Here is a 12,932-nt window from a genome sequence, read left to right as displayed (position 1 = left end):
TTACACTTCAGTGTTAAATGAACACTTTTCACTATATATTGTATTGACTGGAATGTCAAGTATTATGGACTTAATAAACTGGCATCACTCAGAATGCATATTATTGCATGTATAATGCATGCATATTACAGCATACCCATATGCATACACATGCACGTAATGTATATTGCATAAAAATAACCTTGTTTGAATAATGCACACTGAACACAGTAGCATATTGTTTACAGCCTAAAACTCTACCCATGTGTATTGCACACTATTGTATGTATGTTTGTTTACATGTACATTGCACACTTTTTGCAGATTCAATTTATTATACTGTACGTGCTCTTTTACTTTTATAGCGTAACTATTTTTATTATAGTCTTGGTGGGGAATCACACTCCAAATTTCGCTGTCCTATAAAATGGCAATATTGTCTCTATAATATTGACCGTGATCACAGACCTGAATTCATATAGGGAGTATAAACAAATCCTTAAACCAGTGTATTTTACTGAATGGTCATTGGTGCATTATTAAAGTTAGAGGTATAATGATTTTGTCTGAGGCAAAGTGGGTTATTGTATCATCTGTCCTCTCTCCCCCAGGTAATTGAAGCGAGACGGAAGGAGCTCCCTTTCATGCTACCAGATGATGTCTTCATGGAGACACCAAAGTAGAGATATCTGAACCAACATTTCAACCCACTGTTTTATTTGCATATAAGAGGCATTCATTAATTCTCTCATATATCTGGGCTTTAAGATTCTTAAACTTCTATAGTTGCTGAATAGTTGCTGATATTCACAATTCTCTTGGCTGACAGGCCAAATAACTTCTAGCATGACTGCATGGGTTAGTACTCTTAGACACTCAGAAGGGGATGGGGATGAAATGACCTCAGTGATTCATGTCAGCTCATAAACATCTTGGGAATCTCTTTATAATCAGCTGCAAAAAAGACTCTGGAGACACCTACAACCATTCTGTCATTTTACTTTCATATTATTCAAGCTACACCCTGGAAATACCTACACCCATTCTCTCATTTTACACCAACAATATTCACGTGTTGAGATGAAGTTTAACTTACAGACATTCTACTACCAAAAAACAGTGTTAATATTATGGTGGATACTGCAGCAAGTAATGCCAGTATCCTTCTAGAAAATAACATTTAACAGTTATATTACCTCATTAACTTATTAATATGATAAACATCCAAAGAATCACATAGCATAATTATTTTAAAATATTTGCATTTCCCTTATCTGCAGTTTTGCTATGGCCAGTATTGATTGGCCAGTATTGAAATGTCTCATTGCCAATTCTGTGTTGTACTAATCCAGGTTGGAAAAATCAATCAAAGACAAAGTGATTAGCACAAAGGTCTTTGAGAAGTGTAGCTGGGACATTATAATAAGTATAATACATATATAATAAGTAATAAGTAATTCTTTATAATAAGGTAAAATAAGCTTTTACCACTTTTATCTCCTCTGTAGCTGGAGGCTGATGTAGAACATTATGCTGGTTTGTACAGCCAGTCACAGAGCAGTTCCCATGTTGAGCTCTTAGCTTCAACATAATGCAAGTGGGTCCAATACTTCAAAGAAGAAAAAAAAAAGGTACACTATATCAAAGGTATTTCTAAGGCCATGGGTGGAAATACATGGATGGTGAGGCACAATTCTATTCAGGCCCCTAATGATGTAGAGAAGGGACCCAAATCTGAATGGTTTGTTGGATCCCATGTTTTCTGGCCTAGGACTAAGACTGGGCTATCCTATACTAGATACCAGAACATATGTGCACAGGCACTGAAAAAGTTTATTATTTTTTTTTTTTTCATAATTGTGTCTGTCTTATCGAGCATTTAGAGCATCTGCCAGCTTGATGGTTTTTTTCGTGTGTGTGTGTGTGTGCCTGGTGGTGTGATGATGATGATTACTCTTTGCTGTTTTAGGCTCCCAGAGAAGATGGTGAATGTGGAAGGAGAGGTGCTGTTCTCACAGACTAAGATAGCCGAGATGCTGGGTGGAAGTGGCTACAGCTCTGAGAGACTGGCAACATTCTACATCCCAGAGCTCACTGGTTTGTCCCTCGGCTGATGCTTAGCTTTCCTTATAGTCTCATTTCCTTATTTGCATCTTTTCTGGTATGCTAAATTCGTCAGACAAATTAGTATTGTGACAACAGCATGCAAAAGTAATGCTCCACTACTTACACTTCATTTCTGTAAACTCTGTTTTCCCGATTCCATGTATCAGTCTAAATAGTAGAAAATGTCACCAATCAGTTGGAGTGAGCAGCAAATACTATGAATAATAATAAATGAGAGAACATTTTTCTCTGCTGTCTGCCCCTTGAAATTTAGATGAAGACAGACTGTCAAAGAGGAAAAGTATTGGTGACACTATCTCTTTACAACTTGAGATGGACTCCAGACATAGTCCAGAAAAAGAACAGGTGAGAAAGTTCACCATCTAATTCTGTGTGAATTTGTGTGTGTGAATTTGTCTTCAGTGATTGTTTGTGTGACTTTTTCTCCATGTGTGTTTGTATGTGTTTGATATGTTTATTTATATGACTTAATCATTTTTCCCAGTTACCAGGTGATATACATTATTATCTCTCATAATCAGCTAGTCATTCTGACTTTACAGAAAACTCCAGCAGAACAGATCACATTTGAAACCCTAAAACAAGCAATTGGTAAGTGCACCTGTTAGATAATAATAGTAAGATCCCATATGTAAGGCATATGTAATATCTGAGGGCAATGTACAAAGCCTGTGTTTATTCTAATTATGGTGTGTGCATGTGTGTGTTTGTGTGTGTGTGTGTGTGTGTGTGTGTGTGTGTGTGTGTGTGTGTGCTTGCCCAGTAGATGATGTGATTTTGGAGGAGCAGGAGAGAGAGCGCAGGAGGCAGGTCATAGAGAGGTTTCAGACTGCTCCATTTGAGGAGATTGTGGCTCATTGTGGGGCTAGGGTGAGTAAACATGCTAACCTCTCTGGATGGCACATTTACCATGTTTATAGACTCTTCCTTTGTTTTTCAGTTATTATTGTTATTTTTAAAATGCTACTGTCCTTCAGTGTAGTGATGTCTTTAATATGTGTCTCATATTAGGCTGCTTTGCTACAGAGTAAACTCAATCAAATTTTCGAAATCACAATCAGGTATGTGAATTCAACAGTCTTGAGTTTAATTTGTCTGCATGCAAAAAAAAAAAAAAAGTCAGCACATTGTGTTTACAAAACATTCAATAATATCCAGTGGAATGCACTGGCCCTCAGTCCTGCATACTGTTTGACATATAGTAAATATAAACAAGGCTACCTGCACTCCACCATGGTGTGTAGTAGATATGCACTTTCAAAAAGATTGTTTGTGACAGTATATTGTAAAAAAAAGAAGCTATTAGAACTATAAAAACAAAATTGAAAGGAGTACAGATAAAATGAAATGTCTGTCTTTTCTGTCTGTCTTTCTCCCCCTCTCTCACACACGCGTGCGCACACACACACACACACACACACACACACACACACACACACACACACACACACACACACACACACACACACACACACACACACACATAAGCAGGCCTCCTCCTACTCCGTCTGGATCAGTTGGTAATGGGAAGAACTGCTCTGTTCCAGTATACGAGATGAAGTTTCCTGACCTCTGTGTGTACTAATACACACACACACACACACACACACACACACACGTTGTTCCAATCTGTGAGATGAATTTCCCTGATCTCTGTGTTCTAACACACACACATTCACATGCATGCTGTCTTTCAGTCTATGAGATGAAGTTCCCTGACCTCAGTGTGTACAAACACTGCAGCCAAATCTCACTACTGCCATTCTGAAGAGGAAGGTGACAACACCTGTCTTCTGAGCTTTTACACACTGCGGATGGTCTCAGTTTGCCAAGTATCCTGAAGTGTTTAGTAAGAAAGACAAATCATCCAGCTGAGTAAGATAATATGTATCTGTGCTCAGTTAGTGCAGAGAACAGGAAAGAACAGAAAAGTATAGATTACCTACACCAAATATATTTTTCATGAGTATCCATGTCTATATTTTGAAAAGTGAGATATGTATTTCAGTTGTACCTTAGCATTTCATAGAGGATTGATATTGATAATTTGTGAATACTTCAAAAGGACAGCAGTTAATGGAGCTGTTTAAAATTTTCTCTGGGACATTGCAATAGTAGGACAAAGGTCCAATAAGATAATTTTTGTGAGTAGTAACACCAAAGTAAAAGCTATTCATTGGTACTGGTAAAAATGCTTGAAGTATATTTGACTACACTGCAGTAATAAATTAGATGTGTTTTTATTTGTCAGGTGTTTAATTTTTGAAGAACCATCAGTGAGGCACAGTTTTCTTTGAATAATATGAAACAATTGCAATGCATAGGCAGGGGCGTATCATTACATGCATGTTCAGAATTGTGATGGTTTTTTATTCTTATTAATTTTTACATGGTGCAAAAAATTGTACTGAGAAGCAATAACACAACGCATAAGACTAGTATTTCCCAATCCAATTCCTGCTGAACCTTTTTTTTTCTTCTTTTTTTTTAAAACACATTTTTGCAACAGATTTATTATGTCAAGCCATGACTCAGGTGAAGTAGAGTGAATGTTTAGAGCGTAATCTTTAGTCTCTGGGATATATAGCCTTTATTTAAGGTGAAATTGATCTGTGTACCATATCATCTAGACAGAAAATCTTGAATGTCTATTGAATTACAGTAGTACTTTCACAGTGTATATATTACAGAAATACAATGTAGAGATGTTTATAAAATAGTTATGTAACCAATGAAAGCCTTAAAGCCATTGATTGCAAACATTGTAATGTGATGGACAGAGGAGTGATCATAAGCGCTTCTTGTACTATATATACCAGATATTTTAGAATTATATCAAAAATAATTAATTTGGTTATAATGATTTTACTGCATGAAATTAAATTCAGTAAAACGTGAAAACAGTAACGGCCTTGATATTGTTTATATATTTTTTTAGGTTTTTCCCCACAAAGTACTATATATAATTACACATGTGTTTTCCTGAAGAATGCACATAATCCTTCAGATTTCAATATTGTGTGCATGTGCATATGCTACAAAATGTACTATAATTGTGATAGCTGTGAAATAAAAAAGGTGTTATTTTGTATTCTTTTCTGTTTGCCACAAAGTAGAAAGGCATATGCTATATTTTTATGTTTATGTTTAGTCAACTCTATGGTGAGGACTGTGTTCTGATTTATTGTGAGAACTGTGTACAGGAGTGACTTTACAAATAGGGGGTAGTGATTCTGTACCTTTATTTATTAATATAATCATCTTGAAGAAAATAATATAGTTCCTAAATAATTTTTCAAGTTGCTTTTCAAATGTAAGGGTGTTTGCTTTTTACTAATACTTTTTGTTGGGAGACACATTGATTTACCTTTCAGGATTTCAGGAAGTCAACATGATCAGAACATATTTTTCCTTTAGATTATGAAATTAGTGATCTTGACATTTTACATTGTTTTTTCATGTTTTTCAAAAACACTCAATATTTTTTTTGACAGATTTGGGTGATTTTTCATTCTACAGATTCAACTTGTAATTTGAAGTATTCATTTATGGTTAGCTTTTTCATATTCAACAATATAATATTTATCTCAATAAATAAAATGCTTCACCCTTAGCCTCTAACCAACAATTAATCACCACAGCATTTCTATGTACAGTAGTGAGTATTTATTGATTACATTGTGAATGTACTGCTGGCCATGAGAACAAAGTGCTATTTGTCAAAAAGTTTTCCCACTGTCCTAAATCTGAATCTAACATTGTCTGAATCTAACATTTTCTGTCTATGATAGGCCAACACTTCAGATAATAAAAGCAGCAATTATTTAGTTATTTGGGGTGAATAAAAACTAATTTTATTTTTCTGTCTCTACATAATGCATGTTGTATGGCAGTTCCTCTCCTGTAGGTCTCACTGATCCTTCTCGTGCCCATCTTTGTTGATAACGTTTTTGAAGAGTGTGAGAAGTGGCTTCTGACTGCGCTCATCCCAAGACTTCATGAAACCGCCATAGCGTTTGCTGGCAGGTGGGCCACTCCAGCGAAAGTGATTCATCTTGTAGGAACCATCTTTCTTCTCTTGCTGGTTGAAGGTGCTATCCTCCAGTGGATAGTTGGCCTCACCAGGGGCCAATTCACGCCTCATTTCAGTTGGCAGAGCCTCCGCAGACTCTTCCTCCACCCCATTGGTGTAGACCTTGATGGGTCGACGTTTACGGCCCACAGGCTTACCCCAACGGAAGTGTTCCATGGAGTAGGAGCGCTTGGTATCGTACTGTGAGCCAGACTCTGAAGCTGCTTCTTCTGCTGTGGGTGAGACGGTGGCAACAGGGACCTCGTTTGGTATGGGCTCAAAAAGAGGCTGGAGATGGCCAAATCCAGGGTAGAAAGGAGACTCTGCTGTTAGATCAGACCTGCACAGCTTTACACAGTCCTGTGAGAAAAGCACAATAAATGAATCAGGAAAAATAGAAGAGGCTAAAGTCTGGACAGTTTTTGCAGAACATTGCCTAACAAGCTTTATATATATATTTGACACTTAGGAATAGAATTGTCGTAGTTTAAATTAAAGGTGAAATGTGATTAGATTGAGTGACAAAAGTGGAAGCAGAAACTCACCAGAATGTTTTCCTCAGATCTGAGATCTCTGCAGCGAGGGTTCTCCCAGCACTGAGCTCTTACCTCTGAAACAGCTGCACTCAGCACAGCCAGAGCCAATAGCCACACAGGACACACCATTCTCAGTCCCCTAACCATTACTGGGGAACCACAGGGAAATGTCATTTCATATCAATAAATCAGAAGTCAAAAAAGCAATGCTTCTTCAGCAATGCATCCTTCAACACCAACCTATATATTCACACTTTTCAAAAAAGTTCAAAGTCTGTTTAAGCTATGGAAGCTATGAAAAAAGTGTTATGAAGTGCTATGAAAACTGTCTAAAAATAACAATGAAGCCATATAAAATAATTACATAAAGCTTTTTTATTAACAAAATATTTTTATGTCTGATGGGCTATAGAAAAGACAGAAAAATAAAGAAAAATATCCAAAAGTAAGCAAAACGGATGAACCTGAACCATAAGGCTGAGTCAAGAAAAATTGAATAGAATTTGAAATCAATTTGATAACAAATACCTGAAAACTTTTACGGCAAGAAGACAACTTTAAATTAAAGTAGAAACTCAAATGCATTTGATATCACTCACCAGTTATATTAGCTCCTCTCTAGGGAACTGTCTGTGAATGCTCTTTGCCAGAGTTCTCCCACTGCACTTAGACGTCTTCCTATGTATAAGTGTGTGTGTTTCTGATGTCTGAGCCTTCTCTCTGCTCTTCTTTTATAAGCCCCCAAAAGCGACGCACCTTTCAAGGACAAAAACTACGAAATTTCTTCTCTGGCTCTCGAGACTAGGATGGAACATACTAGGAAACTCCAGCATATCATCAGCCATACAGAAAAATAATCCATGTCAAATTTCCAGTCCACATGAAAATGTCACTGGTCAATGAAGACTGATCTAGGGTGGATTATCAAGTAGCTGTCATTTACAAAATCATGATGCTGTCTTCCAGCAGGTTAAGGGCACCAGTATTAGTTTACATGGCTTGACTGATTAAAGCTAGAAATTCACCTCCGGTCATTTTTGTCTGGCTTTATGTGTCCTAATGTGTGAGGCATATGTGTGCTAATTCTCAGTTTTGGTTATGCGAAAGATGACAAAAAGGAAGTCAGCTTTGTTTAAGCTCAAAATAAGTTTTTAAACCTCTGTTTTGTATTACTATCTGTAATGAATTCGTGTGAATTTTGTGTGTCAGTGAACATTATAGTAAACCAAGAGACTATAACTTCAACAAGGATAAGAAAGTACTACAGATTTCATTTTTACAGAAAAGGTCCACCTCAAGAGTATAAGTGAAAGTTCTTGGGTTTTTTTGGTGCTAAATGTGAATAAGTACATAAGTATATTCAATGTACTATATAAAAAGCCAGTTTAAAAAAAATGCAATTACATGTAAAACAACAAAACAAACAAACAAAAGAAATATATGAGGTCTTGAAATCAAGGATTTTAGATCTCACTCACTAATTTTAGTCTATTAAAAGTCTAGAATTGACTAATTTTAGTCAAGGCTGCTTGGTGAGCTGGTGACCATTAAGAGGAACAAATTTCTATTGGTATTTTGCATTTGTAAAGCACAAACTCAGTGGGATATTCTCTGTCAAAGCAACATGATTATATTTCTCTGACCTTGCTGGACTTTCATGTTCATTCTGTCTTGCTCTTTGTCATCAGGCCCTAGTAAATGTTATATTCAAGTGGCCCATTAAATGGAAAAGCTTTTAGTGGTGAACCATGAAAAATTTCAGATAAACATCTAACGTATGTGACTTTTCAATTAGTTGAGAACTTACCATTCTGGATGAGACAGCCAGCCACTTTGAACATTTCCCATAACAGAAATACAGTTTCACCTATACATTAGATATTCACTTCTGTGTTAGTTTAGGCATTTCAAACAGAACATGCCTTGGGAAAGTTGGGAAAAGACTCCTAACTATGCAATATTACTTGCTCTCTCAATTACACAATCTTATTTTTTTTCCTCAGAGAGGGAAAGGTCTCTTAAACAGTCTTTCTTCCTCAAAGACGGGGGGACTGCTGAAGAACATTTTTGTGTTACTAATGAAACCTATAGCTACAGAGTGAATTGCCAGTATTTAAAGCTCTCAGTTCAACTCCCTGATGTTTATGAACAAAGGGTTGTATTGTAAATGTAAAAGATATGAATGAGTTGAGACAAATATTAATATTAACAGTGATTAAATGTCTCTCTGGGAGCACTGAGTAATTTAAGAAAACTTAAGGTTTTTTGTTTCCCTTTATACATTTCTCAAACAGCTGAATTTTGGAAATACACCCAGTAATGACTATAATGATACTGTTCATAGAAAAATAGTAAATTGTAGTGTATAACATTTCCTGTAGATACTGCATATTAACTGCATTTTAAACTTCACTAATTAAATACATTTTAATCTAATGGCTTTTGCTTAGTTTTGTGTGCATATTCCAAATATATGCTGTAATTGATGCACGGAGCTAATAGTTCATTTTATTACAGTATATTACTGTAATTACTGTACATGTACTACATAACTGTACCTGTGTTCTGTAAATACTACTCTATTCATGAAAGGGCATATGATGACTTTTATTAAGGCATATCAGTCATTTAAACTGGCAGTTTATCATTGAATAGTAAAGTAGCACAAGCTATAACCCTGAAATACAATAGCTTGTAGTACGCATTTATAGGTGCATAGCAGTCTTACTGCATAGGTTCCAGCAGATAAAAACAATAAATGATTGAATCCTAGTACAGTGTGCATCTCCATGTTGTTTTATGTTATGCTCTTGAGATCCTGGAATGTCAAGTTCACAAGGGGTATCAACATACAGATAAGGCCTGTAAGAGGAGTTTATAGGAACTAAGCATTTTCAACCAGGAGATCATGAGGCAGAGAGTAGTCAGTCAAATTCAGGGTCAGAACCAGAGTCCAGAGGGAACCAAAGAGCTAGAAATGAGGTGTAGTGTGGGGAGGAAACAGAAGTCAGTGGCCAGAAAAAACAGGAGAAGAGAACACTTGGTAGGCATACTAGGATGGCAACACTTCACAAAGAGATATGGGAGATGTGAGTCTTTATAAGGGGACAGATGGAAATAAACATTAGTACTCTGGAGAAGACAATCTGCTTGGTCTGGGTGTGGCAAACCTAGTGGGCTGGGCAGATTTCCTAACAATACCTAGTGACCCCTCTACATTGACAGCATTTTACATCTTAGAATGCACACCCCCATCAAGAAAGCTGTCTTAGTTCTGAGATACATTAAATATGATGCTTATTGAGATACATGAAATATGCTCCACTTTAGCTGCATTCCAAAGCCCAGACTGTTCCAAAGTGAAGGAGCCTTTAAATACAGCTCAGAAATCCAGCCTACGTTTGGAGGGATTTAAAGCACAAAACTTGTTTATCCTTCTGGGCCCTGTGTTATCCACAGTTCTCTGCGCACCTGCAATGTGAAAAAAAAGAGTACTACAAAAATGGCAGGAAATTAACCCTCTGGAGCAGAAATTGTTTTAACATACTTAAATTCATCTTCATTACCTTGTAAATGTAAAATTGATTAAGTTAATTAAATTAACATTGAATTAAAGTGTAAAATGATCAATTAATTAAAACATCCATCCATATATCATATTTTATTCAGAATTATATAGCTACAAAGATGGTGTTTATTGTACTGCGTACGCTTGTTGGCACATTAGTTAGCTGGCATAGCAAATTCTAACAAAGCTAGCATACTGTTATTTACTGTTAGTTTATTTTTAATCCCAGAAAGTTAGATTGTTTAACAGAATGCAAACTGAATGCTCACCTTCTGGTTATATCACCACTTACCATGCAGTCTCGTTAGACTGTTCCATTTGTGTGACCAATAGGATACTAAGAAAGACTCCTACTGTCCATAGGACTGCAATTTTAGGTTTGTCAATAACTGTTTTAGCTACAGATCTCAATACATCGACAGATTAACATTAGGTTGTTGTTTTTGTCACTACATTTTGTATTGTTTTTGTAACCAAGCTTCACACAAAAACAATGTAGACGGAGTATATAAATAACAAGGAAATGCATGTGGACACAGTAGTAAGTGATGACAACAACCACTTATTACTACTTACAATCAGATGTGGGTAGTCATACCCTACATTTAACATCTGTAACATCTGTTACATTTACTTAAGTAACCTTTTGAACAAATTATACTTTGAAGGGTTGTTTTAAAAGAGGATATTGGAGTACATTTGCATAGCCAAAAGATGATGTAAGTTACACACCTGGACAGTAGGCTCACATAATGAACAGTGAACAGACACATTTTCCAAATGACATTTATTTAAAGTAGCTGTAATGAACTCCAAGACACAGGTAAGTGAGGATCCAAGTGCAAGAGTTTATTGATGCTAGCAGGAATGAGTGAGGTGGATAGGTAGGGTAGTGCTCAGCACTGGGGAGTTCGGACGAGGAGAGTCGAGGGTCCACAGTATAAATCAGCAGTCAGAAACCAAAGTAATCCAAGGGGCTAGGAAAGAGGTGTAATCTGGGGAGGAAGCAGAGGTCAAAAGCCAGGAAAAACAATAAGAATGAAGAACGCTCAGTATGCATAGAGGAATACAATACTTCACAAATCTGAGGGGGGAAAACTCGGATTTTATAAACGGAACTGGAATGAGAGACAGGTGTTGCCTATCTGTGTGTGAAATCAATGCTCTCTCATTAATATTAAAGTGTGGTCTGATATCAATTATATACTAAGAAAAAATGCACAGTTAGCTATGTAGCTTTATAGTTTATAGTTTGTAGTTTATACTACAAACAGCAGAAAAATAAATGCATCATCTGAAGTCATGGTGTGCAGGAATGCATACCCCATATTGAGGCATATTTTGAAGATTTCATAAAGGTTTCAAGGATATAAAAATTTATTTTAAAAATTATAAAAAGGTTTGATATTGATTTAATATATTAATATTTCTTTTGACTTTATACAGGTACAGCTGTTAGCTAGGCAAAGTGGGATATCTAGCAACATAGCCAGTTTGACTAATTAGTCGCCTAATTGCAACGTGAATATAATGAAAAGTAAAATGTCTAGTAAGTGACCTTGGGCAAGAACTCGGAATATTCCCAGAAACTATTAATCACAAAGTGATCACCAAATCCAGTGTGATGCTTGTGACTTATATACAAAATATTTAGTAAATTTGAAAAACCTCATGTAGCTTAAACATACCATGTGAACTAAGTAGGACAGTAGTTCCTATGGTGCTGATCTTGTTAAATGTTATTAATGAAGTAACATTGTCAAACAATTTACATTTACATGTTCCATACTGTATCCTGAATAATTTGGTAGACATTGCGTTTCTGTAACTTTTATTTGGTAGCTACTTATCTTATGCATAATCAATTACAGTACAAGGTATCTAGCTAAGTAAATGTCTGTTGTGTAGAATCGCAGACATATTCAAGAGCAGAGGTAGGTAGTTACATTTTGTTTAAGTAACTTTTTGAACAATTGTACTTTGAGGAGTTGTTTTAAAAGAATGTTCCTCCCATTACATTTTAAAATAATGGCTATCTATCGTGGTAGATATGTAGCTATAAACTACAAGCAACAGAAAAATATATAGAGCAACTGAACTGAACTAATGGCAGCTGTGCATATTTTCAAGATTATAAAGGTTTCAAGGCTACAAAAAAAGTTTTTTTTTAAAATTGATTTTATATATTGATATTTCCTCTGACCACATACAGGAACAGTTGTTATCTAGGCAACATAGGTTATCTAGCTAGCTAGCCAGCTGCTCTTGGTCACCTAATCACAATGCAAATATAACAAGAAGTCAAATGTCAAGTGACCTTGGGCAAGAGCTCAAAATATTCATACAAATTGTACTAATCACAAAGTAATCACTTAATCCAATTTGATGCTTGTGACTTGTGATACCCACAATATTTAGCCAATATGAAACATCTCATATAAACTCACATAAACTAAGTAGGACAGACCCAGAGCAAAAAACCCAGCTGTTTATTTATGCATGCTGACTCAAACTATTTTTTCAGAATTTCTCTATCAACTACAGGTTTTTTTGTTCCATTATATTTACATGTAGGGCATTTAGCAGATGTCAACATGTATAGTAGGCCTATGGAAAATTGGTACCAAGGAAAGTGGAACTATGTTAGCAG

The 12,932-nt window shown here is 35.9% G+C and overlaps 2 protein-coding genes across 11 annotated transcripts in view; one reads left to right on the top strand and one right to left on the bottom strand.

The window, feature by feature from the left end:
• efr3ba (EFR3 homolog Ba (S. cerevisiae)) overlaps window positions 1–5,894 on the top strand; it is a 29,881-nt gene extending 23,987 nt beyond the window's left edge. For 5 of the 10 annotated variants that reach the window (XM_035532776.1, XM_035532775.1, XM_035532774.1 and 2 more), the window contains 8 exons: window positions 591–658; window positions 1,949–2,076; window positions 2,360–2,451; window positions 2,649–2,697; window positions 2,870–2,976; window positions 3,118–3,167; window positions 3,595–3,680; window positions 3,804–5,894. In XM_035532776.1, coding sequence (XP_035388669.1) covers window positions 591–658; window positions 1,949–2,076; window positions 2,360–2,451; window positions 2,649–2,697; window positions 2,870–2,976; window positions 3,118–3,167; window positions 3,595–3,680; window positions 3,804–3,874 — 651 coding nt within the window. In that variant the 3' untranslated portion in view covers window positions 3,875–5,894. The other 5 variants (XM_035532769.1, XM_035532768.1, XM_035532771.1 and 2 more) reach the window with 5 other exon arrangements.
• Window positions 5,758–7,436, bottom strand: pomca (proopiomelanocortin a). The gene is made up of 3 exons (XM_027020117.2): window positions 7,314–7,436; window positions 6,724–6,863; window positions 5,758–6,538 (listed from the first exon to the last, which is right to left on the bottom strand). Exons 2-3 carry the CDS (start codon window positions 6,859–6,861, stop codon window positions 6,017–6,019), a joined length of 660 nt encoding a protein of 219 aa, XP_026875918.2. The 5' UTR covers window positions 6,862–6,863; window positions 7,314–7,436; the 3' UTR covers window positions 5,758–6,016.
• Between the last annotated feature and the right edge of the window lie 5,496 nt (window positions 7,437–12,932).

Source organism: Electrophorus electricus, chromosome 13, assembly GCF_013358815.1.
Source record: "Electrophorus electricus isolate fEleEle1 chromosome 13, fEleEle1.pri, whole genome shotgun sequence".
Classification (NCBI taxonomy): Eukaryota; Metazoa; Chordata; class Actinopteri; order Gymnotiformes; family Gymnotidae; genus Electrophorus; species Electrophorus electricus.
The sequence above is the reverse complement of the archived record's forward strand: the minus strand, read 5'-3'. Positions and strand labels throughout refer to the sequence as shown.

Bases quoted from the DNA above. Each gene is read 5' to 3' on its own strand.
- pomca (XM_027020117.2), bottom strand. From the start codon at position 6,861: ATGGTTAGGGGACTGAGAATGGTGTGTCCTGTGTGGCTATTGGCTCTG. The intron at 6,539-6,723 runs GTGAGTTTCTGC...CTTTTCTCACAG, and splicing joins GATCTGAGGAAAACATTCTG to GACTGTGTAAAGCTGTGCAG.